The following is a 23,433-nucleotide window of genomic DNA, read 5'->3' on the forward strand; positions in this document are numbered from 1 at the left end:
TTAATTATTTAGTTTTAAGAGATTTTGGCTGACGTAGAGTCCCCTGAGATTTCCAGTCACGCACACATTGCATGCTCAATAGACAATTATAATTATCCTAGATTCTATTACAATTTAGCGGTATTAATTAATGATTATATAATAAATATATATTTGTTATAAGATAAACTTTGAAATGATCCTCCACTCCTTTACCAACTCAAGCACTATGATCATCTACTCATCAAGCACTATGATCATCTACTCATCAAGCACTATGATCACCCACTCATTTACCAAATCAAGCACCATCTTTGATATTTTATGCATTGTTGTTCACTATAAATATCATCACTCATCTCACTATTTTGTACACCATAAACAAGAACAAGAGTTTATAAGAAAAGAACCATTACATCTTCTTCTTCTTACTTATAATAAACTCTCTCACTTATAGTAGTGTTATTTGCTTCCTACGGGTATTAAATTCTACTCTTATTTAAATTTCTCGATACTATAAATTATAAGTTATTTCATAACACGTTATCAGCACGATCACTCTGCGATTCGGTAAAATTTATTTGTATCATTTATACCCTGTTATAATGGTCGGTATACCGCCTCTACTATTATTTATATCATGTTATAATGGCCGGAATACCGCCTATATTATTTACTAGTAATTTAATTTATTTATTGGTCGGCCGAGCCGCCTTATATCCTGTTTATTATTTATTGGTCGGCCGAGCCGCCTTATATCCTGTTTATTATTTATTGGTCGGCTGAGCCGCCTTATATTCTGTTTATTATTAATTGGTCGGCCGAGCCGCCGTATAATTTATTTATTATTCTGCATTGATCGGCTGAGCCGTCGCATGATTTGTTGTCATATAACATAAATATTTCATTGTCATAATTTTTCACTTTTATGAAATTTTATAGATTTGATTGACCGTTTAATACGATATTTTCAGACTAATTTTTGGTGCACTCGATTTAACCCAACGGTCACAAAGAAATTTTTTCAAAAATTTCCCCTTTCTCCAACGGTCATGAACAGTAATTTTCATCTATAAATACAACTCATTTTCACTTCATTTCATCATCCAAAACATTTCATCTTCTCTCAAAAATTTCAAATCGCTCTCCTCCAATTTTTCAAGAAAGATGATTCGCGCACTTTTGTTTTTATGTGCCATTTTTATTTGTGTTTCTATTTATGGTTTATTCGATGGAGAATTTACTCCAAGTGAATTTAAGATGATTATCGGTTTAATTTTATTTACATCGCTTCTCCTTGTAATTGCTTGTATGGTTAATGTAAACGGTTTTTAAATTATGAAGTTCTAATAAAATTACTATTTTGTGTTTTAGAAATACAAATGGCAAACATCGAGAAACTCCAGTTCCCAGCTCTAAAAGTAACCGGCGAAAACTATGTCAGATGGGTCACAAATGTGAAACCTTATCTTGTAATAAAAAAGATATCCGAAGCTATAAAAGTCGGTAACAAATCGCCACCCGAGCATATAGCCGAGGCGATAATCTTCCTGAAGAAGCACTTAGATGAGAATCTAACTCACGACTATGGAGACGTTGAGGACCCAGCTGTACTATGGCAAGCCTTGAAAGACAGATTCGATAATCAAAAGGAAATCAATCTCCCTCACGCTCTTGAAGAGTGGAAAACCCTGAGGTTTCAGGATTTCCAAAGGGTTAGAGATTACAATTCCACTATCTTAAGGATAGTTGCACAATTAAAATATTGTGGTAACCCTGTCACCGAAGCAGAAATGCTTGACAAGACATACAATACCTTCCACAAAGAACACAACGTCTTATCCCGAATTTACAGAAAATGTGGGTACACCAAATTTTCTGAATTGATGGTAACACTCATGTTGGCTGAAAAGAACGATGAGTTACTAATCAAAAACCATAATTCCCGACCTACGGGAGCCAAGGCATTTCCCGAAGTGAATGCTACGGCGGTAGAATATTCGGGAAGGAGAAACCATACCAACCGAGGTCGTGGTCGGCGTTTCAACAACAAACGTGGAAAGCCTTACTATCCTAAAAGTATTAGATCTAACAAATGGGTTAGATCTGAACAACCTCATAAAGGCAAAGAAACCGAAGAGGATACCACAAAGAAAAGTGAGACTGTATGTTACAGATGTGGATGTAAAGGACATTGGTCCCGTACCTGTCGTACTCCCCCACATTTGTGCAAGTTATATCAAGAATCCATAAAAGGAAAGGCTAAAGAGGTGAACCTCACGGAAAACGTTGAAGGGACCTCATACCTTGAATCCTCTGATTTCGCAAATGAGCTGGACTAGAATACTCTTGAAGAGTACGAAAATGTTTCTAATAAGACTGCTGAATAGTCCTCATTTGTAATGTATAATAATTATGTTTTCAAAGAATAATGTTGTTTTAACAACAATATATGTATAATTATTGTGTGTTTTCTTTATATAATCAATGAATAAATTTCACGTTTCACTTTTATTTAATGTTTATGATAATTTCAGAAATGGATCAAAATACTAATGGAGCAAAATCCAAGAAACGGATTCGTGAAATATGCATACCAGATAGTGGAACAACGCACACTATTCTGAGACAAAAGAGATATTTCTCTGATATAAAACCGACAAGAATTGTCGTCAATACAATATCAGGTCCTGCAGACGTGATTGAAGGAACTGGTAAAGCAAACTTTACTTTGCCGAATGGAACAAAATTTTCCATAAATAATGCTTTATATTCTCCGAGTTCTAAAAGGAATTTGTTGAGTTTTAAAGACATATATCTTCACGGATATGATACTCAGTCTGCAACTGAGGATGGAAAGAAATACATGTATGTAATTTCTGAAAAATGTGGCAGAAAGCACATATTGGAAAAGTTTCCAGAACTTCCTTCGGGATTACATCATACTTATATCGATGAGATCGAATCAAATCTTGTAGTAAAACGGAACCCAGAAGAGTTCACGTTATGGCATGATCGCCTTGGCCATCCAGGCTGTACAATGATGCGTAGAATCATAGAGAGCTCACATGGTCATTCACTGAAAATCCAGGAGATTTCTCAAGGGAATAAAATGACATGTGTTGCATGTTCTCTAGGAAAATTGATCGTAAGGCCATCGCCAACCAAAATCGATAAAGAATCACCAAAGTTCCTTGAAAGAATTCAAGGTGATATATGTGGACCGATACATCCACCATGTGGACCATTCCACTATTTTATGGTATTAATTGACGCATCCAGTAGATGGTCACACGTTTGTCTATTATCATCTCGAAATGTGGCATTTGCGAGATTTCTAACTCAGATAATCAAACTGCGAGCACAGTTTCCTGATTATACTATTAAAAGAGTTAGACTAGACAACGCTGGTGAATTCACATCCCAAGCATTCAATGACTATTGTATGGTAATGGGAATTGAAGTTGAACATTCAGTTGCTCATGTTCATACGCAAAATGGTTTGGCTGAATCTTTAATTAAGCGTCTGCAATTGATTGCAAGACCATTGATCATGAGATCAAAACTTCCAACCTCTGTATGGGGACATGCCATTTTGCATGCAGAAGCACTCATTCGGATCAGACCGAGTGCATACCATAAGTATTCCCCACTTCAGTTAGCGTTTGGTCGAGAACCAAACATTTCCCACTTTAGAATCTTTGGTTGTGCGGTATATGTGCCTGTAGCACCACCACAACGAACAAAGATGGGACCACAAAGAAGGTTGGGAATATATGTTGGTTGTGATTCTCCATCAATTATAAGATACCTAGAACCACAGACTGGTGACGTCTTTACAGCACGTTTTGCTGATTGTCATTTTGACGAAAATGTATTCCCAGTTCTAGGGGGAGAAAACAAAAATGTTGGAAGTGATATAAAATGGAGTGTACCATCATTGTTATATCTTGATCCTCCTACTAAAGAGTCAGAACTAGAAGTTCGACGAATTATGCATTTACAGAGTATAGCTAACCAGCTACCTGATGCATTTGCAGATACCAAGACGGTAACTAAATCTCATATACCAGCTGCAAATGCTCCTGCTCGTATCAAAATGCCAAATGAACAAGAAAAGGAGGATGACACACGAGAACCAAAAACACGCCTGAAGCGTGGTAGACCTGCTGGTTCTAAGGATAAGAATCCTAGGAAACAGAAGAAAGCTGAAATATATGATGCACCCAAAATAGCAGAAAATATTTTGGAAGAAATAAATGATAAGGACTCTGATGAATCAGAGCATCATGAATCGAAAGATAATCATGAGATTTCTATTAATTACATCCATAATAAAAGGATATGGAATAGAAATGAACAAAATGATCTTGATGATGCTTTCTCATATATCGTGTCAGGTGAGGTAAATGAAGATACCGATGATCCAGAACCGAAATCCATATATGAATGTCAAAAGAGACATGATTGGAATAAATGGAAAGAAGCAATACAAATCGAACTTGATTCGCTTAACAAACGAAAAGTGTTTGGATCTATTGTACTCACACCTGAAGATGTGAGACCAGTTGGGTACAGATGGATTTTCGTTCGAAAACGAAATGAGAAAAATGAGATTACAAGGTATAAAGCTCGCCTTGTAGCCCAAGGATTTTCTCAAAGACCTGGTATTGATTATGAGGAAACATATTCTCCTGTAATGGATGCGATCACATTTAGATTCCTGATGAGTCTAGCCGCTGATAAAAATCTTGAGATGCGTCTCATGGATGTTGTTACAGCTTATCTATACGGATCATTAGATACTGATATCTACATGAAAATCCCTGATGGATTTAAAATGCCAGAAGCATTAAGTTCCAAACCTAAAGAGTTATGTGCAATAAAATTGCAAAGATCATTATATGGGTTAAAACAATCTGGACGTATGTGGTACAATCGTCTCAGTGAACATTTAACAAAAGAAGGATATGTGAATGATCCTATATGCCCATGTGTTTTCATCAAGAAAACAACATCCGGATTTGTGATAATCGCGGTATATGTTGATGATCTAAATATTATTGGAACTCAAAAAGAAATACAAAAGGCATCAGACTATCTCAAAGGAGAATTTGAGATGAAAGATCTTGGACAGACACAGTATTGTCTTGGCCTACAAATAGAACATTCACAAAATGGTATATTTGTGCATCAATCCACATACACTAAAAGAGTGTTGAAACGATTTAACATGGATAAATCAACTCCTCTTAGCACCCCGATGGTCGTTAGATCACTTAACATTGAAAGTGATCCATTTCGACCACCTGAGGAAAAAGAAGAGATACTTGGTCCGGAAGTACCATATCTAAGTGCAATTGGAGCGTTGATGTACCTTGCAAATTGTACACGGCCTGATATATCATTCGCTGTTAATCTTCTAGCAAGATTTAGCTCATCTCCAACACGAAGACATTGGAATGGAATTAAACATGTCTTTCGTTACTTACAAGGGACTATTGATTTAGGCTTATTTTACCCTAAAGATTCAAATGGTCAAATGGTTGGTTTTGCAGATGCAGGATATCTTTCAGATCCACACAAAGCCCGATCGCAAACAGGATATGTTTTTACGATCGGAGGCACTGCTATATCTTGGCGTTCTCAGAAACAAACGCTTGTGGCTACCTCTTCAAATCATGCTGAGATCATCGCACTCCATGAAGCAAGTAAAGAATGTGTATGGCTAAGATCAATAAGCCAACACATTTGTTCAAGTAGTGGGATTGACAAAAGTACGGGGCCAACTATTCTATATGAAGACAATGCAGCATGTGTTGCTCAAACGAAGGAAGGATATATCAAAAGTGATAGAACAAAACATATACATCCAAAGTTCTTCTCATACACCCAAGAGCTCGAGAAGAAGAAAGAGATTGAAGTAAGATATGTCCGATCATGCGACAATGCAGCCGACCTCTTCACAAAAGCACTTCCTACTTCGGTATTCAGAAAACATGTCCATAACATTGGAATGCGTCATCAGAAGGATCTATGACTGCTCAATCGAGGGGGAGCTTACGTAGTTGTACTCTTTTTACCTAACTATGGTTTTTCCCATTGGGTTTTCCTAGAAAGGTTTTTAACGAGGCAACAAAGACGTTAAGCGAGAGCGGAGAGTGACACCGGTTCCCAAGGGGAGTGTTACGAAACTTAATTTAATACAAGATGGATGATCAAGGGGGAGTGTTATAAGATAAACTTTGAAATGATCCTCCACTCCTTTACCAACTCAAGCACTATGATCATCTACTCATCAAGCACTATGATCATCTACTCATCAAGCACTATGATCACCCACTCATTTACCAAATCAAGCACCATCTTTGATATTTTATGCATTGTTGTTCACTATAAATATCATCACTCATCTCACTATTTTGTACACCATAAACAAGAACAAGAGTTTATAAGAAAAGAACCATTACATCTTCTTCTTCTTACTTATAATAAACTCTCTCACTTATAGTAGTGTTATTTGCTTCCTACGGGTATTAAATTCTACTCTTATTTAAATTTCTCGATACTATAAATTATAAGTTATTTCATAACAATATTCGTTTTGTGTGGTGTATTGTACACATCAACATCAACTCCTGTCTGTCACTAGCTACAGTCAAATATCACATCAGTTGCTTGTAGAACAGGAGAAACACAGATCATTAAAAAAGTACCCTTTTTTTATTTTTTACCCTTCCTTTGTCTTTAAAAATTAGAAAATCTAGGGTTTTGTTAGCTTTACAGTTTCCTCGTCCTCTTTCGTGTCTTTGTTCCCTCCCCACACAAATGGATATGGATGTGTTTAATGGTTGGGAGAGATCAAGATATGAAGATGAAACCGTAATGCCACCTGGTTTTAGGTTTCATCCTACCGATGAAGAGCTCATCACTTACTACCTCCTCAAGAAAGTCCTCGACTCCAGTTTCTCTTGTGCCGCCATTTCTCAAGTTGATCTCAACAAGTCTGAGCCTTGGGAGCTTCCTGGTAAGCCCACTTAACACTGTTAAACTCTAGTTTAATGTCATAAACCATCGGTATAGGTTTAAAGTTTCATACTTTACTCTGTTTTGACTTACCTATAGACTTAAGAGCCATTGCTTGAACCTCCCAACTTTAGAATTGTGTCTTAAACTCTAGTAATAGGTTCAAAGTTTCAAACTTTACTCTGTTTTTATATACTTAAAGAGCCATTGGTCTAACCTCTCGAGCTTAGACTTTTCTCCTATCAATTTAAATGTCATATATGTATACAAAGAAGAGGGTCTAGGTCCAATCGTTATAACTCTTTAACATTATGAAGTCCAACTTTTAATTAAAAACAAACACTACATGATCATCACCAGCCTTTGTTTCTCTGTTTTTAAAACAGAGTATTTACTTACTTTGAGACTCTTCTTTCACATATGAGCAGAGAAAGCGAAGATGGGGGAGAAAGAGTGGTACTTCTTCACGCTGAGAGACCGTAAGTACCCAACGGGACTGAGGACGAACAGAGCAACAGAAGCTGGTTACTGGAAAGCAACTGGCAAAGACAGAGAGATCAAAAGCTCAAAGACAAACTCTCTTCTCGGGATGAAGAAGACTCTTGTCTTTTACAAAGGCAGAGCTCCTAAAGGTGAGAAAAGCTGTTGGGTCATGCATGAGTATCGCCTCGATGGAAAGTTCTCTTACCATTACATCACTTCCTCCGCTAAGGTAAATCTCGTAATCTTTCTATATGATTCATTCACTTACCAAAACAAAAAAAAAATGTAAACTACCAAAATGTGTTTTTTTTTTTTTTTTTTAAAATGTGGTTTTTATGTTTTGTTCTTATTACACAGGATGAATGGGTTCTCTCTAAAGTCTGCCTGAAAAGCAGTGTTGTCAGTAGAGAGACCAAACTGATCTCTTCTTCCGGCGGTGTCAACTGCTCCTCCTCCTCCGCCTCCGCTGGTTCTTTAATTGCTCCGATGATCGACGCCTATGCGACGGAGCACGTGTCCTGTTTCTCCAATACCTCTGCTGCTCATGCTGACGCGAGCTTTCCTCCTACTTACCTTCCCGCTCCTCCTCCACCGTCTCTGCCACGTCAGCCTCGCCATTTCGGTGATGACGTGGCGTTTGGTCAGTTTATGGATGTGGGAGCTTCTGGACAGTTTAGCATCGACGCAGCGTTTTTACCGAATCTACCTTCTCTGCCTCCGACGGTGTTTACGCCTCCTTCTCAGCCGTTCGGAGTGTACGGTGGAGGCTCAGCCGTGAGTTCGTGGCCGTTTGCTCTCTGATGATTCGTTATGCGGTCACAAGCTATCTATCTATCTACCGTTTATGAATTCGTTTTAAGGAAAACTAGACTTTCGTTTTTAATTAAATGGTTTGTATTAGTCTCGAATCATGTAGCTGTGTTGCATTTGGTTTGTGTACGTGTTTTGTAATGACTTTATGCATGTTTTATTGAGAAATCGGCCAAAAAAACACTGAACTTTGCGGGAATTGCCAAAAAAAACTTGTATTCGAACCTGATCATTAAAACCCTGATATTTTGTTGATTTTTTTAGTTAATTTATAAACTTACGGTTGACTAACCAGATTAACACACCGTTAACCGACAGTTAAGACAGTGTTAACTCACCGTTAATTTTTGCCTTGTAGTGAAAATACGTTGTTTCATTCAGTTGTTTTGTTAAACACAAAATCTCAAGACGACGTCGTTTTGCTTAATTAAAATTCTTGTTGCCTGGACTCGAACTCGTGCACTCGTGGTCCTAAGGAGGTTTTGCCACTGAGCTAGTGGACTTTTCGGAAGATTATCACACATGTTTATTTTTATTGATCAAAAGATGTGTTTAATTTCAATCAAACAAAATGAAACCCGTGTTTGAACGTAACCCTAATTTCTCAAATCGATTTGGGGATTTCTCTTGTAATGGTGAGGAGATGGTAAATACGAAGTTCACAAGGAATGGAAGGGAGGTAATGATTTTCGGAGCGATGAGGAATTTCGATTACGGGAGTGACGAAGCGGTTCAAGAGTCGAAGAAGGGCGGAGAACGCGATGCTTCTGTGTGTTTGTCATCGCCGGAGAGATCGAGGATTCGTAAAAGCGTTGAAGGGATATCGATGTTGGCATCTACAGAGGTGTCGAAGGCGTCGAAGACAAGGCGGGGAACTTCATATGGGTCGCCTGCATCATCTCCGGAGAAGACCACGAGGAGGGGAACTTCATATGGGTCGCCATCTCCGGTGAAGGCCACGAGGCGTGGTTCAACTCTGTCTCCTAGAGTTTCGAAGAAGCAGAAGGTAAATGTGGCTCCTTCTGGTGATGACAGAGAAGAATGGCCAGAGACTGAGATGTTGGCATCAACAGTTGCGAAGAAGACAAGGCGGGGAACTTCATATGGCGGGTCGCCTGTGTCTCCTAGACAATCGAAGAAGCAGAAGGTAAACTCGGAGAGGAGTCTAGGTGATGATGGTGATGACAGAGAAGAATTTCTCCAGATTGAGGAATTTGGGGATATAGGTGATGATGGTAGGAAAGATGAGAACGGTATTGCTGGCATTGAGGAAGTTGGTTGTACAGATTTGAGTCTTTATTTTGGTGATAAAGCAAAAAATGATGACTGTGAGGTTGATGAAGACGAAGGCGATGATGATGCATGGGATGATGATAAAATCCCTGATCCTCTGTCATCAGATGATGAGAATGAAGAGGAGATGAGACATGCGCAAGCTTACAGAGAAGACACTGATCCAGAGGAGATGAGAACTACCTTTTTCTTTCTTCTCTTCCTGCTGTTTTAATTTGAAACTCTCAATGAAGATAGTGTTGGTTATTATCTTTGTGTTTTCATCATGTTGTTTATCTTGATGGTCTGTTCATTGGTGTGTTCATTTGTCCTTCTATAAACAATCAAGAAGTAAAACATAAACATTACTGAAACATTGTCTTAAAACATAGCCTTACATGAACCATGATTCTTACATAAACATAGCCTTACATAAACAGTCTCCTAGTAGCTATTCATAGACAACCCATCTGCTTTGTCAAACATGATCAACACAAGACATATCACAACGCCTAAACAAACCACCGAAAAACCCACTTTCATGATCACATTCAGCTTCTTAAGTTCATTGCTCGCCTTCCTCACATCTTCTTTCAAGTCTTCCTCCACGGTTTTCATGCTTTTGATCTCCATTTTAATTTTCATAACATCTGATGCAAAGCATTCAACTTTTGGCAATGCTCTTGAACCTCTTCGTAGACAGATTCATCTACCCATTTATACAAGTGATCCTAGACACAAATCATGAACACAATCTTTATATTCAAACAATTTCTCACTGACTACCTAGCCATTGAATCTTATGTTTTTTTCTTAAACACAATCAAATTAAACACTTACATTTTGAAACGTTGGGCATCTAAAGAAAGTTATTCCTGGATTGACCTTCGTTTTTGATGTGTATATCCCAGTTCTTCGACCACAGCCGCATTGCTCCGGGATACCACGAATTCCCATCGTATTCACAGACGAATCCTCACAACCCGAACTCATCATGCGATACTCGAAGAAGGAGAGATGAGAATCGAGATTCTTAAGGACGAAATCGAAGAGAATCGAGCTTGAATCGCGAACTGGATTTATGATTTCGCCCATTTAGGGTTTATACCAATCGGAGGAGAAAACGCCGTCGTTTCTTTTTGATTCATTTAACTCGGATTCAAAGAGAATAAAAGAAACTGTGTTCGTATATCCATTGCAAAGTCCACTAGCTCAGTGGCAAAAACCCCTACCATTAAACCCGAGTGCACGAGTTCGAGTCGATGGAACCCCATCTTTTTAATAAAAAAAGTTAATGTAAAATGCGTCGTTTCATTAATTTGTCTTTAACTCGGATTCGAAGAATAAAAGAAATTGTGTTCATATATCCATTGCAAAGTCCACTAGCTCAGTGGCAAAAACCCCTACCATTAAACCCGAGGACACGAGTTCGAGCCGTTGGAAACACATATTTTTAATAACACAGCTATATAAACGACGTCGTTTGTCTTTAATCAGACAAAGTGATGAAACGACGTCGTATACTTTAACACCCAAAATTAACGTCCGCTTAATTAACAGTTAACTCGGTTAACAGTGTGTTTATCTGGTCAGTCAATCGTAAGTTTCTTAATAAACCCGAAAAGTCAACAAAAGTTCAGGATTTTATTGGCTAGCCCATATGTCCAGGTTTCTTTTGGCAATTCCCTCAAAGTTCAGTGTTTTTTGGCCGATTTCTCATGTTTTATTTCATGATTTTCTATGTGAAAGTAACTTCTGAATTTTGTTTTGCTTACAACTAGTTTCCTAGTACTATTGAGGTGATGATTGTTTCGCTAGTTTTTGGTTTTTAGATTTTAATTTTTAGTTTTTAGATTTTGGTTTTTGGTTTTAAGCTTTCGGTTTTCGGTTTTTAGATTTGGATTTTGGTTTTTGGTTTTGCTGTATTTTTTTCAAAAATTAATTAATACATTACTGTAAAATATATAATAAAATAGCAATAAATATTTAGATTTTACAATTAAAATTTATCAAAATATTGTGATTATTATTTTAAAATAAAATACAATAACATATTTTAATTATTATATTTTTATAAAAAAAATATTATAGTAAAATATAAATAAAAAATATATAAAATTACACAAAAATAAAAATATTTAAAAGTTTGAAACTACTTAGAAAATTTTATTATATAATCAATACATCATTTAAAATAAAAAAAAACAAAATTTAAAATTATAAAATATTATTTATTTTAGTGTGTCTAATAATTCTTACAGTTATTCAATAATTTTATTTATAGCAATTAATAACTAATGATTTAAAATTAATTAATATTATATATAAATATCAAAATTTATTTGCAGATATGAGACACAAATAAATTATTTTACATTATTGTTTAAATGATATCTTAAAAACTTGTTTGGAAAATTTCTCTTTATGAAATATTATTTATTTAATTATAAATACATAAATACATTACTTTCTATAAAATAAAGAAATAAAATTCGTTTTTTTATCAAAAAACCCACAAAAGTTAGTTTCTGGTTTTTCTTCATAAATATATTGAAATTTTGAAAAACTAGCTTTCCTAAAATTTAGAGAATTCATTTGTTAAAAATCTTGATTGGCAAATCAAATGATTTTTCCAAAAAACAAAAACTAAAAACTAAAACTTGATTGGAAGAAAATTGGGTTTTCCAAAAACAAAAGCCAAAAACTACTTCAAAATCTGTAAACAATCAACCCATGAGTGCCATTAAAAAGTAAAATTATAAAACTATTAATGCATTTTTCTGCTAAAAACGGGATTGATTTTGCAAAGGTTAAAGTTAAGATTAAAAAAAATGGATTTATTTTGAAAGGTAAATATCAAAATTTTTTTTTTTTGGCTAAAAATGCTAATATCATATTCTCTGTTTCAAAATATTTGATGTTTTAAGTGAATGTACAAAAATTAAGGCATACACTTTTTCTTAAAAATTAACATTAAAAATATAAAATAAAACTAATTCATCCAATCATAAAAATAACTATAAAACATCATTGGTGACACAATATTCTATAAAACTAAAATTAATATCAAAATATCAAAAACATCAAGTATTTTGAAACATTTTAAAATAGAAGGGGCAATGGCTTGTTGTGATACACATTATTCCTCTGTTTCCAAAGATGGAATAGAATTGCTTGGGCTACTAGTTTTCGTAGAGCAGGTGGCTACTAAGTTAAATATCGATTTTGATATAGCTAACTCCTAATGCATAACTTTAAAAAATGTCAAAACAGCAATTTCAGTTTGTGTTGCTAACTTGGAATAGAATGTTGTTTAGCTTTATGAACATGTTTTTCAGGGTAATAAGACGGATTAATAACAAGATAAACTGGTGGGCCCTTTGTATGTTATGGGCCTTGGCCCGAAAGACTAAACATACAATAAAGGGATAAAAAGGTAAATTACTGTCAGAATCATCTCTTTCTTTCTGGATAACACAGAGGCAACATCAAGAAGAGTTCGGTAGTAGAAGGAAGCCATGGCGACAGTAGTCCTGTATCTTTCTTCCTGTGCGAAATTCAATTCCAATTTCAAATTCCTTTCGCTTAAGGGAGCTTCTTCTTCCCCAACTTCTTCCTTCTCCACTCGTCGTGGTGCGTCGGCTACTGTCTGCTCCTCCGTCCTCCCTTAGCTTCTCTCAGAGCGTTTCTCAATGTGTCGCATTCTCTTCCGGTAAAACCCTCTTGTCAGAATAATCGTGACTTGATTTCCCAGTAATTGATTTAAAATTTGAAACTTTGGGTGGGTCTCTCTACAGGGAACATGTGTGTACAGAAGAAGCCAATGAGGAGGCAAATGATTGTGTGTGAGGCTGCTCCGACGAAGAAAGCTGATTCAGCTGCAAAGAGAGCTCGCCAAGCTGAGAAGAGGCGCGTTTACAACAAATCTAAGAAGTCTGAAGCTCGTACTCGTATGAAGAAGGTAAATAGTCAATCATAGTGCTCCGCTTCACTTTTTGTTTAACTATGTTTGGGAACAAAATGTTTAGAGAATGTTTCTCCTTGGCACTTCTTGTAGTAATCTTTGGACAACGACCGTGATTAGTTTGATTCATATTGGGATATTGATTATAGGTGGTGGGCTTGTAGGGTGGGATTCTAAAAGTCTTTGATAATTAGATAATTAATGATAATTAAATTATAATTGTTACGTATACTAAACAGGTCTTGGAAGCACTAGATGGGCTCAAGAAGAAATCAGAAGCGCAACCTGATGAGATCGTTACCGTGGAGAAACTCATAGGAGAGGCTTATTCTGCAATAGACAAAGCAGTCAAGGTTAGAGCGCTACACAAGAACACCGGTGCGCGTAGGAAGTCTCGCTTGGCCAGGAGGAAAAAGGCCGTTGAGATCCACCACGGTTGGTATGTCCCTGCCACAGCAGCAGCAGCGGAAGAAGCTGTGGCCATGGCTGCCTAAAAAGAACATGGACTAAGATTAAGATTGTTTTTGTTTATATGATCATATGGAAGATGTGAAAATTGCATTCATAATCGAATCTGGTTTTCATCATGTATAATTCAGACTCTTCTTTTGAACTGTTGAATCTAAGGCTTTCTGTCTTTGATCATTGACTTGGCCTTGAATCTTGTTTAGTAAGGTATTAACCAAAATTTCCTGATAATTAATTGCTGCAATACAAACTATATATATATATATATATATATATATATATATGATGAAAGCAGTTCGTTAATTTTGTTTGAGAATAGCTATGTTAATAAGGATAATTCTTAACTCTTTTTCTAGAATAATAATAGAAGGTTTTATGAAAAACATTTCTTGTAATACGTCCCTTAATTTTTTTTTTTTTTCAACATTCCCTTAAATTTAATATGTAGATCTTTGATAGAAATAAAAGACTACTACATTATTTTACAGAATGGATTTTTTAATTCATATATCCAGAAGATTCTGTGGCCCAAGAAAACCCAATCCATTATCCATAAAGTGGAGACATTATGTAGCTGTCGTTAAAGTAAAACAAAGAATATAATTAAAAATCAATTAACCAAAATTTAATTAACTGATCTTAAATCTCAATCACACGTCTCCCTGCCGTCAAGAACAGATGGTGGGCCCCCCTCCATTGGAATCTTGACTAGCCAACACGGCCACCATTCTCTCCTTGTCTCCTGATCGTTCTCCACGCGTCTGATTGACCGTGTGGCACTATAGGTTTGTCTTTTAAATTCGATTAATTATTTTATTTAGTGAGTGCACTAGTGGGACCTTGTTTCCTTTTAATAAGTTTTTGGAGGAGGGGCGGCTATGTGACCTTTTGTATTTTTAAACATTTGATAAAACTGTAATAAAAAGGAGTCAAAATCAACGTTGAATTAGAGTTGAGTTGAAGAAGTCACCCATAGTACTTTTTTTACGCGATCGCCGTCGGCACGTGCTTGACGGTGAGATTCACGCGTTTACATGGAAACGCAGTTTCTGAGCCGCGCCTCTTGCCACACGTTCAGATTTTTTGCGTTATATGGTACTCCCTCTATTTCATAATATAAGATGTTTTAGAAGATTTTTGTTGTTTCAAAATAGATGATGTTTTAATATTTTTATGTTATTTTAATTTTATTGAAAACTGTGTGACCAATTAGATGTTGTAGTCATTTCTGTAATTAATTTGATGATTTTAAAATTATATTTTTAAACCTACTTTGTTAGAGAAAAAATAAATTTTTTAATTTTTGTGCACTAAAAAATAACATCATCTATTATGAAACGGAGGGAATATACACTTTCTCTCTCGCATCTTCATAGACGACAGCTCCAAATTTATGTCCAAGTTTTTGTATTTACTTTTGTCATATCTGGCTGTACGCAATATTTCCTAGTTTTGTAGATACTTCTAACTACGAATTAGATGCACCAGCTTCCTTTTAAGGTATCTAACTTTCAAAAACAACTGAAATAACAATGCTCAATCTCTCTTTTCCGAAAGCTAGACTTAGATGCTAGCAAACTTATCTGTTCTGTAGATGAAACAACTAATTAATAACAATCAATTTATAGTTTTCTTTATCTAATTTGTAGCATAAATCCTCGTATTTTGGATAAAAATTATGTATTTGTATATATACATCTTGTGTGTCAATAAACTTAACTGAAACAATTTAAACTCTAAGCGTAAGCGTGCAAATTCAAATGCAGCTGAAGTTAATTCTACTTATTTTATCTATCTTTTATAAGAAAACAAACTTTTAAATATTAAACCACGTGAGCAACCGGCACAAAACAATTAAAGTTCCACAGTATAATTAACCTCATAAATAAATGTTGATATGGGATTGCATTTTAATTCCTTTGATTACGAATTGAGAAAAACAAACGAGTATACAAGGAATTCATTGTGTGGGAAACACAGCAAGCCCCATGCATTTCCATTCAATGCGTAACATATAATTTTCCTGGTTCCTCTGATATACTGCCCTTTGTATCACTTTTTGTTTACATCAGATAGGTTTTCATTTTAAGTAATGATACTCTTGGTTACAAGAAATGAATAAATGCTACTCCTATATCAAATATTTATGAACATAAAAGATACTCCACGTGATAAATATATAGCTCTAAATATGTATTGATTCAAATATGAGTAATAGTAAGATCTGTTTTATAAAAAAAATTGAATGCAAAGATAGAATAATTGAATTATAAAAAGCCGTCGGAATCCGAGTGAACGGGATGGGTTGTCACATAAAAAATCGATTTTTTTTGTGACAACCCGCCCCGTGGGAACTACCTGTCCCGTGGACCCCAGGCTCACAGCGCTGCAGCGCACCGACCCCAACCCCTTCATTATAAGTTTTTTCTAACTCAATAATTAGGTTGTTGGTGAGCCTGAAACCCAGGACCTCACCCTTTAACAACATTCCCACAAGACTGTCACCAATTGACTACTGTTAAAATATTCATCAATTAAATTCAAAGATATATATATATATATATATATATATATATTCCACGAATGTATTTTGTTAGTATATGTTTCTATTTTTAAACCATGTATATGTGTGTTGATATACATTTTAAATATGAGCTAAAAGTATGAAAACGCTTGGTGGTAAAAAAATAAAAACAAAACGAAGGGTTAATACGAAAGCAAGGAATCTTGAAGGAGGACACAGACACACGTGGCAAAGGATAAGTGGAAGATAGGAATAAAACCATGAAAACCGCTGTTCTTGTAAGAGAAGCCGCTAAAACCATTTCCAGGCTTTGACTGTTCACAACAAAGCGCCCCAAAAGGAGCGTCGCTTTTACTCTCTCTCCATCTATATATAAACAACACCTGCTTCCTCTTCCATCTTCAATTATCACACCACTCTCTCCCTCTCCTCCTTTATATTTTAGTTATGGCCAAGATTGGTTTGAAACCCGATCCGGTTAACAATAATGCCAAGGAGATTCGTTACAGAGGCGTTAGGAAGAGGCCATGGGGCCGTTATGCCGCGGAGATCCGAGATCCGGGTAAGAAAACCCGGGTCTGGCTTGGTACTTTCGATACCGCCGAAGAGGCGGCGCGTGCTTACGATGCGGCGGCGCGTGATTTCCGAGGGGCCAAGGCTAAGACCAATTTCCCCAATTTTCTCGAGCTGAGTGAGAAGATGCCGGCTGCCGGCGGCGGTTTCGAGCGTAGCCCAAGCCAGAGCAGCACCCTTGACTGCGATTCTCCTCCGGCGGCGGTTACGCCGGCGAGTGCTGGGATTGTTCCGCCGCAGCTCGAGCTTCGCCTCGGCGGCTATCAGATCCCGATGGCGCGTCCTATTTACTTTTTGGACGTTATGGGAGTAGGCAACGGAGGTCGTGCTCAGCCTCCGGTGGCGTCAGCTTTTAGGTCGCCGGTGGCTTGTGTGGCTCAGAGCGACTCTGATTCGTCGTCGGTTGTTGATTTCGAAGGTGTGATGGAGAAGAGATCTCAGCTGTTTGATCTAGATCTAAACTTGTCTCCTCCGTCGGAACAGGCCTGAACTTATCGAAGGTGGTCGTGGTCGTGTTCATTTCCGACGCGCATGCGTTTTTTTTTTGTTTGGGAGCTGAGAGAATTCGTATTCTCGTAGTTTTTTATTCTCTCTCACTCTAGAATAATTATTATTATCGGTTTAAAAAAAAAAGTTAATCGGGAGAGAGAATATAATTTTAGCTGACATGGATCGTTATGTACATATTATTACATAACTGGAGATCTGAACTTTTGTTGTGTGCTTTTTTGCGACTTGGTTTCACCTTGTTGTTCCTTTATCTGTAGCCTTTAATTTTGTTATTGCAAATTTTATATCAATAATTTGGTGATCTTCGTAATTATCTTCGTCTAATTTTTCACTCCGCAATTGTTTCTAAGAATCTAAAATCAGTTCTTTTTTGGTATTATTTTTCGTTGGCATTGGTTTGATAAAATCGCAAAAATAACCGAAGTTGGAGTATGATATAACTTAATTAGAGAGATAGTTAGATACAAGTTTCCAAGCAGCCGGAAAAAAATAAATTCATCTTTTCTCCAAAAAAAAGAAGAAGTTTCCAGCAGACACGCAGCCGACGTGTGTGGAGCCCCTTCTTCTCTGCGGCGTATTTTAGTAAAATAATTGGCGTTTACGTCACCAATTTGGGACTGCTTACAAAGTACGAACTACTCCTTTTCCTCTAATTGAAATTTGAGTTCTGAAAGATGAATGAATTGTTTTTTTTTTTGCTTAACAGATGACAGAATTGATCCAAAAAAAAACAGATGAATGAATATTAATACTTTTAGGTTCTGACAGAAAGAACCTAGATTTTTAAATAGATAGATTCTGCCGTTCAGGTGTGGGAAAGAGCCCCTTACGTTACCCAGCCTAACTTCTCTGATGCGGAAACACTCCATGATGCCTTTCTGCTCATGTCGAGAATGGTGAGTCTCCCGCCCACATGGGTGTCAACGTGCCTCACCTCCTGGCTTCTGTGGAATATATGGACTGCTTGGAGCTTGCTAGTCTTCGAAAACAGACAGATCCCGGCGACTACCGTGGTTTCCAAGGCATGCTCTTCTGGTCGTGAATGGTTACAGGCACAGGTGCCGACATCCACACAATTGCGATCCGCTCTCTTAGAGTTCGAAATCCCGCCAACACGAATGGACGTGATGCTCTGCAATTCTGATGCGGCGTGGTCGTCGGCAAACCACCGAGCGGGTCTAGGCTGGTGTTTCACGGATCTACAATCTACTGTCATCCAGGAACAATCCCGCGCACTGGCACATATCTCCTCCCCCCTCGTAGCGGAAGCGCTGGCTATGAGGGAAGCAATGCTGGAAGCTAAGCGCCTATCTCTAACAAAAGTCTGGTTTCGAACCGACTCACGGGAGCTCGCTAGAGCTATCTTCTCGAAGTCTTATCCGGTGGAGCTCTTCGGGGTTCTCATGGATATCGAGATTCTATCATCATCCTTTATCTTTTGTTTTATTTCCTTTGTTGGGCGAGAGTACAATGTTGCAGCTGATTCCCTAGCGAAAGCTGCACTCTCTTGTTCCTCCCCCGCCTTGTATTGAACCCTCTTGGTTTAGATATATTAATGCATTTCAGTTGACAAAAAAAAAAAGATTCTGCCGTTCAAAAGATAAGTTTAATATTTTAACATTTACACCAAAAAAAATAAAATAATTTTAATACTTTTCTTCGCATTCTCATTATATTTTCCCAATTTAAAACAAGATCTCCATCTGAGTAAAAACATATTTTAAGAAACAACTAGCAATATGTTTTAATTTTGTTTATATGAATATCTTTTTAACAATTAATACCACTCTATCATCTATTTGACCTATTTTCAGCTATATTTTATAGGTGTTTTTACTAATAATTATTATATTATAGAGTCTATTTATTATATTTATAAAATCAGGAGTGTTTTGGAGATAAGTGATAATTTTGGAGCATTTTTGAGATATTTGGAGCAAGCACCCGAGATGACCATCGAGCTCAACAATCGGTCGATATTGGAGAGTTAGAATCGATCGATACGCATGACTTGGTATTGATCGACAGCGAAACGCGCAGAAAGCTCGTTTAGTCACAGCTGAATTGAAGCCCAAGACTTCACCATTTTACAAGATTATCCCTAACGAGTTTTACCCTAATTATATAAGCTTTGCCGCCTTGTTAGAGGCAAAGTGTGCTTTCTTTGTGCTTTCATTGTTTTACTATTTTCACAGCAAAGGTTTTTAGGATTTTGATAGATTGGAGAGAAAATCCAAAGTTATAATTTGTGATTGGAACTCCATTGATATATATTTACTATTCTAATGAAGTTTTTATACTTAACTGCTGTTATGAATTGCTCAGCTATGTATGAGTAGTTTCATTGTTAGATTTTAGGGTTTAAATAGGTTAGGAGGGATTAGCCCCAACAATAGATTGCTGAGTTGTGATAATCATCTTTAGGATTGTTCATTAATGCTTGTGTCTAGATTAGCTACCTAGAACCTGCCCATGGATTGATTGATAAAAGCGAGAGTTTATTCTCATCCTGAAAATATTCTAAAAGAACTATGTTTCTTGCTATGAGCAAGGCGAGAATTGATATAGTGAGCTTAGTAAGCCTTCATTCAACCTGCGCATAAACCTTGAGTAGAGCGCGTCGATCGATATCACACTTGAATAATCGATCGTCGGTGCAAATGGTGTATCGATCGATATCCCTATAGGATTATCGATCGACACTTTCTATTGATCAAAATAACGAGAGTTGGGATCATTAGATCTAGTTAATAAACAAGTCAATACATGCGAGAGCTGATTGACTAGTTGATTAAAGTAGTTGAGCTTTACATTATCATGCATGCAACTCATTAGGCATCTGTAGGATTATAGTCCCAATTTTCCTGAATAAAAACCCTAAATCTAGCTATTTTCTTTTTAAGCACCAAAACTCCAAACCTGCTATTGAACAAACACTTGTTCAATATAAAACTGAAATTTACATTTGAAAACTCTAAAAAAGATTCTTGCTTAACAAATCATATTAGATTCATTAGGTTCTCTAGCTCCCTGTGAATTCGTTCCCTAAGTACTACAACTCGACCTCTTATTTGAGAGAATATAAATCACTCCTTAGGGTAATTTAAGTGGTATCAAATTTGGCGCCGTTGCCGGGGAGCTTTGATCGCCTATTTTGTCTAATTTTTGTTAAGTTTCTGACATAATTTTTTTTTCTTGGATTTTCATGTACATGCCCAGTAGTACCAGAAGCAACAAGGAAACTCAACTGATATTCTCACCAGATCCTGCAAGCTTGGAACGCTCGATCCGCAAGAAAGCGCGCTCCTTATCGACCGACAACAACACTTCTGTGTCGCTCGATTCTGCTCAACCATCGTCGACCCAGACACCAGTCCCGTCGATCAATTCTCGCTCACCCCTGTCGACCGACAACACAAACGTTCCGTCGACCGACATCTTTCACCCGCCATCGATCGACATTCCATCTCCGATATCGATCGATACTGAGCCGCGAGACATGGTTGCGCCTTTGATACTTGTTCGGGACAACAATGGAGACATGCATGACCTGGAGGGTCATCTGCGTATTGCAGCAGGTCAAAGGATAGATGCTCAGGGGGCAACTATCCCTGAGCCTGATGCTACTGCTACAGGTACTACCTTACCTGTAGATGAGGCTGCTCAACCCAAGACGTTGGCTGATTACAACCGTCTAGATCGATACTACACCAAGAGATCAACCATCATTCCTCCCACCATTGAGAGGGATTTTGAGTTGAAAGCGTAATACTACACACTTGTGGGACAGCTACCCTACCATTGATTATCCCACGAGCATCCTATGGACCATCTGGAGAGGTTCGAGGATCTGATTTCTGCTATTAAAGTCGAGGGAGTCTCTGAGGACTACCTGTTATGCAAGCTCTTCAGGTACTCACTTGCTGGAGAAGCTCTGCATTGGTCAAGCAGTTACAACCAGGATCTATTAAATCCTTGAGCGACATCAAGAATGCATTCTTATGCAATTTCTATGATGAAGCGCGTGCTGAAGACTTGAGGAGAAAGATTGCTACATTCACTCAGGAGCCTGCAAAATCATTCAGAGGCTCTTGGATCAGATTCAAGTCTTACCAGAGAGACTGTCCACACCACGGATTCAATGAAGTATAACTGCTCAGTACTTTCTACAGAGGCATCGCGGTGCAGTACCAGATGGCTCTTGATGCTTCCAGCAATGGAAACTTCAACACCAAGAATCCAGAGGAGGCAGTTGAAAACCTAGCATCCAGCAACAACACCAGCACCAAGAACACTGATTTTGAGAGGAAAAAATCAGCCACCATCTTTGGGAATGATCAGATGGATGAAGTGAATGCAAAACTGGACAGTGTTCACAAGCTTCTCAGGAAGCAGACCAGCTTTGTTGAAGATGAAGAAGCTGTAGAGGGTAGAGCAGAAGAAGAAGAGGTGAACTACATTGGTGGAGCTGGATTCCAAGGTTCTGGAAACCAGGGTGGAAACATAAACTCCTATGGAAATAGGAGCAACTTCAACCAAAACTCACAGTACCAGAAACTTTACAACAACAACAGGAATTTTGGAAGTTCCTACTACCAGAAGCCACCACCGTCTACTCAAGAGAGCAAGATTGAAGAGATGCTTGATAGGGTTCTTGAGGCAGAGCATCGAATGACCGTGGACTTCAATGGGAAGATAGATTCTGTCTACACCAACCTGAACACAAAGTTTGAGACTTTGAGCACTCATGTGAAGAAGATGGAGATGCAGGTTGCGCAGACATGAGATGCTATTAAGAGGTAGGAAGCTTCAACAAGAGGAGTAGGAGATGATGTGATGAAGCACCACGTGAATTCCATCATTGAAGATGACTTTTGGCAAGTGGTGAAGGAAGAGAAGCTGCAAGGAGATGATTTCGAGGTAGAAAGTTTGGTGAGTTTCGGCGGATCGCAGTGGTGTCGATCGACGCCAGACACCGAACATCGATCGATATACACCAACACAAATCGATCGACAGGAACTCCAGAGCATCTATCGACAACACCTACGGAGTCAACCGCGTCATGCATTGCCATGAGGATTCTAACTCACGAGGAGTTCGTAGCAAAACACCCACATCCGCTCAGCCCTGATAAAGTCCGAATCGATCGACATGCCAACAGCAATATCGATCGACAACCATCACCGCCTATCGATCGACAAGCCCTTATTACCTACCGAGTGCAGATGCCGAAGATAGATGTTGCACGACTTAACGCACTCATGCCCAAACCCAAACCTCCAGAGCCTGTCAGGACACTTTCAAATGATGGAGCGGATCCTATGGAAGAGGATAGGGTTTCTACTGGAAGAACCCTAAGGAGAAGAAATGAAAAAGTAGCAAAACATCTGAAGAGGGGGGCTAATGAAAAGGAAAAGAAAAGTTTCCAAAAGAGAGTCTTCAGGATTCCTCTACATAAGCCATTCGAAGAAGCTTTTTACACCCACAGATTGTGGAAGTTCTTCAGAGTAACTAGAGAAAAAGAAGAAGACATCAGGAGAATGTTCTGTGAAGCTAAAAAAAGATGAGGATGAGGATTACATTGAAGAAGAAGAGTGATCCTGGGAAATTTGCAATACCATGCACGGTAAAGGGTATTGAATTTCCACATGCCTTGTGTGACACAGGAGCATCAGTCAGCATCCTACCTAGAGTTATGGCAGACCATCTGGGTCTGCAAGTGGAGCCTTCGCAGGAATTGTTCACTTTTGTGGATTGTTTCCAGAAGAACTCAGGAGGAATTGTGAGAGACCTAGAGGTACAGATTAGTAATGCTCTAGTTCC

General features: G+C 37.7%; 5 protein-coding genes and 1 pseudogene across 5 annotated transcripts; 5 read left to right on the forward strand and 1 right to left on the reverse strand.

Moving 5' to 3' along the window:
• The first annotated feature begins 1,168 nt into the window (after window positions 1-1,168).
• LOC125584512 lies at window positions 1,169-2,321 on the forward strand. Its single transcript, XM_048753100.1, has one exon. The coding sequence runs from the start codon at window positions 1,362-1,364 to the stop codon at window positions 2,319-2,321; it is 960 nt and encodes a 319-aa protein (XP_048609057.1). The 5' UTR covers window positions 1,169-1,361.
• Window positions 2,322-6,674: 4,353 nt separating this feature from the next.
• On the forward strand, window positions 6,675-8,471 carry LOC106389184 (protein CUP-SHAPED COTYLEDON 1-like). The gene is made up of 3 exons (XM_013829386.3): window positions 6,675-7,006; window positions 7,434-7,717; window positions 7,846-8,471. Exons 1-3 carry the CDS (start codon window positions 6,808-6,810, stop codon window positions 8,287-8,289), a joined length of 927 nt encoding a protein of 308 aa, XP_013684840.1. The 5' UTR covers window positions 6,675-6,807; the 3' UTR covers window positions 8,290-8,471.
• Window positions 8,472-10,211: 1,740 nt separating this feature from the next.
• LOC106391043 (uncharacterized protein At1g43920, Chloroplastic-like) lies at window positions 10,212-10,665 on the reverse strand. The gene is made up of 2 exons (XM_048749513.1): window positions 10,411-10,665; window positions 10,212-10,301 (listed from the first exon to the last, which is right to left on the reverse strand). Exons 1-2 carry the CDS (start codon window positions 10,663-10,665, stop codon window positions 10,212-10,214), a joined length of 345 nt encoding a protein of 114 aa, XP_048605470.1.
• A 2,209-nt stretch (window positions 10,666-12,874) lies between these two features.
• Window positions 12,875-14,179, forward strand: LOC106389185 (annotated as a pseudogene).
• A 2,416-nt stretch (window positions 14,180-16,595) lies between these two features.
• LOC106389186 (ethylene-responsive transcription factor 4-like) lies at window positions 16,596-17,912 on the forward strand. Its single transcript, XM_013829387.3, has one exon. It carries the CDS (start codon window positions 16,974-16,976, stop codon window positions 17,586-17,588), a length of 615 nt encoding a protein of 204 aa, XP_013684841.1. The 5' UTR covers window positions 16,596-16,973; the 3' UTR covers window positions 17,589-17,912.
• On the forward strand, window positions 17,801-19,227 carry LOC111204532. The gene is made up of 2 exons (XM_022699534.2): window positions 17,801-18,237; window positions 18,316-19,227. Exon 2 carries the CDS (start codon window positions 18,494-18,496, stop codon window positions 19,139-19,141), a length of 648 nt encoding a protein of 215 aa, XP_022555255.2. The 5' UTR covers window positions 17,801-18,237; window positions 18,316-18,493; the 3' UTR covers window positions 19,142-19,227.
• Window positions 19,228-23,433: the final 4,206 nt, after the last annotated feature.

This window comes from Brassica napus, chromosome C3, assembly GCF_020379485.1.
Source record: "Brassica napus cultivar Da-Ae chromosome C3, Da-Ae, whole genome shotgun sequence".
Lineage (NCBI taxonomy): Eukaryota > Viridiplantae > Streptophyta > Magnoliopsida > Brassicales > Brassicaceae > Brassica > Brassica napus.

Excerpts from the sequence above, each read along its gene's own strand:
- LOC125584512 (XM_048753100.1), top strand. The coding sequence starts at position 1,362 with ATGGCAAACATCGAGAAACTCCAGTTCCCAGCTCTAAAAGTAACCGGC.
- LOC106389184 (XM_013829386.3), top strand. The coding sequence starts at position 6,808 with ATGGATATGGATGTGTTTAATGGTTGGGAGAGATCAAGATATGAAGAT. Across the intron at positions 7,007-7,433 it reads TGAGCCTTGGGAGCTTCCTG|AGAAAGCGAAGATGGGGGAG; the intron begins GTAAGCCCACTT and ends ACATATGAGCAG. Across the intron at positions 7,718-7,845 it reads ACATCACTTCCTCCGCTAAG|GATGAATGGGTTCTCTCTAA; the intron begins GTAAATCTCGTA and ends CTTATTACACAG.
- LOC106391043 (XM_048749513.1), bottom strand. The coding sequence starts at position 10,665 with ATGGGCGAAATCATAAATCCAGTTCGCGATTCAAGCTCGATTCTCTTC. Across the intron at positions 10,302-10,410 it reads GATGCCCAACGTTTCAAAAT|GATCACTTGTATAAATGGGT; the intron begins GTAAGTGTTTAA and ends ATTTGTGTCTAG.
- LOC106389186 (XM_013829387.3), top strand. The coding sequence starts at position 16,974 with ATGGCCAAGATTGGTTTGAAACCCGATCCGGTTAACAATAATGCCAAG.
- LOC111204532 (XM_022699534.2), top strand. The coding sequence starts at position 18,494 with ATGTCGAGAATGGTGAGTCTCCCGCCCACATGGGTGTCAACGTGCCTC.